Source organism: Seriola dumerili, unplaced genomic scaffold (assembly GCF_002260705.1).
Source record: "Seriola dumerili isolate Sdu_G_001 unplaced genomic scaffold, Sdu_1.0 BDQW01000565.1, whole genome shotgun sequence".
NCBI classification, from domain to species: Eukaryota; Metazoa; Chordata; class Actinopteri; order Carangiformes; family Carangidae; genus Seriola; species Seriola dumerili.
Window position 1 is genome coordinate 845766 of NW_019174820.1, and position 5000 is coordinate 850765.

At 43.0% G+C, this 5000-nt stretch overlaps 1 protein-coding gene across 1 annotated transcript in view; it reads right to left on the bottom strand.

Annotated features, from left to right (window-relative positions):
* Positions 1 to 5000, bottom strand: part of akap6 (A-kinase anchoring protein 6) — an 18222-nt gene that overhangs the window by 1473 nt on the left and 11749 nt on the right. Inside the window, exons 3-4 of the mRNA XM_022764715.1 lie at positions 778 to 887; positions 46 to 187 (exon numbers count right to left, since the gene is read on the bottom strand). Of these exons, the coding sequence (XP_022620436.1) occupies positions 46 to 187; positions 778 to 887 (252 nt within the window). The remainder of the gene's footprint in view (positions 1 to 45; positions 188 to 777; positions 888 to 5000) is intronic.

Here is a 5000-nt window from a genome sequence, read left to right on the forward strand (position 1 = left end):
GTGTGTGTGTGTGTGTGTGTGTGTGTGTGTGTGTGTGTGTGTCACCTGGTGCTGGTCCTGGCTGAAGGCCTGCAGGATGTCAGTCTGGCGGGTGTAGTTCCCGTTGGAGTCCTGCAGACCCTGCAGCAGACGCTCCTTCAGGACGAGGACCGACACTCTCAGCTGGTGCCACAGCAGCTGCACCGTCCTGAACCACCACACACAACCACTTATTGATTATTGATGAGAAATCAGTTAGATATCAGCCCTGACTGTCAGAGTCTCTGAACAGCTTTATAGTAATAAACTTTTACTTTACAGTCTGATGTTTGACATATTCATTTGTTTGATAGGAAGGAGAGATTATTAGTGTCTCCCTCATCACTTGTTAGAAAACTGATCGGAATACATTCACTATAAATAAAGTATCTATCTATCGTCACTGATCAAAGTCTGATCACAAACTGCTGAAGAGGCAAAAGTAAAAAGTAAAAGCTTTGCAAATATTCTAAACACAACGCTTGTAGTTTATCTAGTGCTGGAAAAGTTTCTGATGATTTTCATTTAAAAATGATTGCTCAAGTTGAAGTGAGAACATTTGATCAATATATAAAACAATAAAGAAGAAACACTCTTGGTTTGTTCAGAGTATTTTCCACTGACGGGAAGGAGATTCATGATCCACATGACAGAGACTGTTTGACACTGTTTAAACTTCAAGTAACAGGAGACAGAGGCAGAGCAGGAACATGTGAACATGATGAGCTCATTCAACTCTCAGCGAGCGTCTCCTCTCACCTGATGTCGACGATGATGTTGACGGAGTAGGACAGAAGTTTCAGGGAGAACTCCGTCTCCAGCAGAGCGTGAATCTGCTCCACATGGTCCGAGATGTCCTCACAGATGTCCTGAAGTGACACACACACACACACAGAAAAAAAAGATGAGCAAAATTACAAGTGATTAAAAAAGCCGTGTTACAGCAGCGTGTCTGACAGTATATAAAAGTGCAGAACAAAAACATGAGCAGAGAACGACGGGAAAAAGCAGAAGTGACGAAGACGAGCGGCGTCACGTTTCCAGTTTTAAACATGAGTCAGTTTCATGTGGCATCAGTTCCAGGTTTATATGTGAAAACATGGAGAACATGTCCTACAGGCAGACAGACAGACGGGCAGACAGACAGACAGGCAGACAGACAGACAGGCAGACAGTCTCCAGTAGAGGAACACGGAGCTAAAATAACAGTGGCTGCAATATGAAGTCAGTGTTTAACTAACATGCAGACTAGGGTAATGTCCTCTAACACCACAGTTCTGCCATAAATTCCACCTTAACAAACAGTCAGAGGTGTTAATTAAACTATAATGAGGTGTTCCTAATATATTTTCCATTCCATTTACATAAATAAAGGAGGCAGATTAACTGTTAACTACAGCTACAAAGGGAAAATTACCTGATTAAAGAACTAGTTCAACAACACCATGACAAGAAAACAAGAAGACGAAAAGGAGGTGTTCATAAAGATTGCCTTCAGTTTATTAATGTCATCAGTCACTAATCAAGTTTTTCTTCTTCTCTCACTTCAGCACCTTTTAAAATTAAATGTTTTGTTGTTGGTTAAAATGTGTTTTGTGGAAAAGAAAGTTCATGTAACTCTGATATTAAAGTGTCAACAGAACATTATTACTTTTCTTTATCTGCAATAGATGTCTTTAATGCATTTTTATTCTTTTTATTATTTGCTTTGCACACAACCAACTCGCTCGGACTAAAATTAGACGCCCTTTGAAAAAGCAGGCGACCTGGATTCGAACCCTCGGCAAGATACTTTGCTGAGTCACCGTGCTGCTCCATGGCGACCTGCCTGAACAACACAACACCTCCGCCGCTGCCTCCGCCCGGCATGTGAGAATGTAGGTCACACACGCTGCCAGCTTGGCTCATGCTAGCTTGGCTAACACCGTGACCTGCTGAGCGCCGTTCCAAAATAAACTCATCACTACTGTAAGGGGTGGGGGGCTGCAGCCCGGCGGGAACAACGCTCTCGGCATGTGGTCGACGTGGGCGTGAGGGCTCAGGTACACACAGACCTCATCCTGTCACCTGTGTGAGCGCAGGTGGCCAGCTGAGTCACACTGAACCTGTCAGCTGTGTTCTGGCTCCAGACGACCGAGCGTGGGCTGACTCCGGCCCAAACGTGTCTGACAGATTTAGCTGGAGGTGCGGACTTGGGCAGATTTGGACTGAGAATCAGAACCAGATCAGGGGCTCGGTCGTTCATCATGAGTCTGGAAACCTGGCGTGCTGTATTTAGGACGCTGTTGTGCCAAATTATTTGAGCCTCTGTAGGTGAGGCGACATCCGGCTCCTGGGTCAATACTGACTGTTTTCTGAGTGATCCAATAAAAATAAAGCAGATTTCAGGTAAAAACACTCAGAGAAACCAAATCCTGCAAGGTTTGGATGGTGGGTCCAGGTGGGCGGGGCTTGGTGACTGCTTTGTTGTGACATCACAAAGTTCCAGAAGTCCTGACGGCTGGTTTTAAGGCTCAGTTTCTGAATACAGGCTGTGTGCATTTCTCTGTGGACTGAGGCTTTGATACTTTTACAGTATTAATATAGAACCTAGACCTGATCTATAATCAATCAATAATCGTTATAATTGATCATACCTTTATACTATATGGAGCTTTAAACTCAGGTCTCCTTGTAATGAAGGGGAACGTTTACTAAAACCTGAGAGCAACAAAACAAGTGATAAACTTTCTCTTTTCCAAAGACGTAGACGGAGTGCGTTCCAAGGAAGGGCCGGTTCTCATTGGTTGAGGTGACGAGCGTGTTTCTGTGGCGGAGCTCGTTGCGTCTTTCTCAATCAGGATTTCTGGTGTAAAGTGCGAGTGTTTATACGACGCTTTTATCTCACAGCCGAACCCACGGCTCTGAGGGGACGCCACCGCTTCATCAAAAACATCCCGCTGGGAGATCAAGAACATCCCCCGAGAGGGAGGAGAGCGAGTGCAGTAAGAGTGCAGTGAAACACACACACACACACACACACACACACACATACACACAGAAATCCTGACCCACAAACTGTACACGCACAAAAATATACTGTACATACACAAATTCTTACATGTATATAGAGTCTCCTTGTCTACACAAAATGAACTTGAACTCATAGTTAACACACACACACACACACACACACACACACACACACACACACACACACACACACACACACAGTTTCATCATCAAAGCGTTGTCATGTCATTCTGAAACAGCGGTGAAAATGTCACCGGTGTCTTTCAGATGCTTCAATAATTCACACACAGCTTTCAAATGCTAATACAGACACACACACACACACACACACACACACACACACACACACACACACACACACACACACACACACACACACACACACAGAGCACTTAACAGAGGCCCCCATCTGATTGAATTAACACCAAGTCTGTCGTTTCTATCTGAAGTCATTTGTTAGAAGATCTTCAGTCCAGTCAGACTGCTGGGAGCTAATGAGAGCCGCCGTGTGTGTGTGTGTGTGTGTGTGTGTGTGTGTGTGTGTACATCAAGGCACTTGTGTAGCCTAAATCTTTTTCTGAAGAACGTTTTTTTTGTCCCAGTGACCTGATTTGTTGTATATGTTTGTTTAGTTTTTAATTAACCAATAATCAATAATTAATATGCTAATAAATAATCAAGTTCAACAAAGCCTCTGCAGGATGTTTAAAGCCGCTCCTGTAGCATCATGTTCATCGAGTCGTAGAGGAGGTTCCAGATGTTTTGATGTTAAAACATTAAAGCTTCATCAGCATCATTTATAATATTTATAATATTTATAATACTAACTAAAATAACACATCTCTTCTTCAAACACATCTCTTTGTCTCAGCTCTGATGTTTGATGTGTTTTATTGATAATCTTTTATCCTTAATTATTGTTTGTACATATCTTATTGATTGTCTTCATTTATCGTCGGATCCTTTTGTTTAATAAATGATGTTTTTTATTTATGCTGTTTTACTCTTTTCATTATTCTCAGGCTTTGTCCTCCTCTTTTATTAGGTTTTATTTTCGTGTGAAGCACTTTTGTAACTTTGAGAAAAGTGCTGTATAAATAAAGTTAATATTATTATTATAATATTGATTTAAATCAATGAATCCAAACTTTTGTTTTTGCTCCATGTTTAAAACAAAAATCAAAAGATGGAAGTTGATCTGATTCAAAGAGCAACGACAGCTGGTCACATCACAGCAGGTTGTTTTCATCATTGTTATTCTTGCACATGAACTCCTGTAAAACCAGGTTCTAATCTCTGAGACTGAACTCGTATGTTCTGCGCGTAGCGCCGCCGTCGCCCTCACGTGGTTTCACACTCAGACGAACTGAGGCAGAACTTCAGAGGCATCTCAACACGTTCACTCCAGCTGATTACATGTGAACACCTCGCCCCGAGCACGTGTCCATACAAACCCTGCTGCATGTGTGTGTGTGTGTGTCTGATCTATACTGGTTTGCTAATGCTGGATAATACACAGATTCTATGATACACACTCAATATCCTGAGAACACACACACACATTTTCCAGCACCCAGGTCACGTAGAGTCAAGACATGACCTGTCAATCACAGAGTGCACACGTTCAGCGGGGTTTCTAATTGCCTAAAATCTATCTGAAGCAAGTCGACTCGGGCTTCAGCTCCAATCCCGTCTCGCCCTCATCACCGCCGACATCAAGGGCTTCAGAGCGTCCGCGTTCAAACCGCCCGCGACAGCTCGGCCTCATCCAGACCCATTCGATCTAATAACCTTCAACTCCTCCACTTCAGCCCATCAGCGCAGCGTGTTTTACCTTGGAGATCAAATACTCTGAGCTTCTTCTCCCCCTGGAGTATTCAAATTAAGCGTCTTCAAAGACGGCCGAGACCCGCTGCTGCGATACAAAGACTTGTTACAGTAATTTTTTTTTTTTTTTTCAAAGTGTTAGT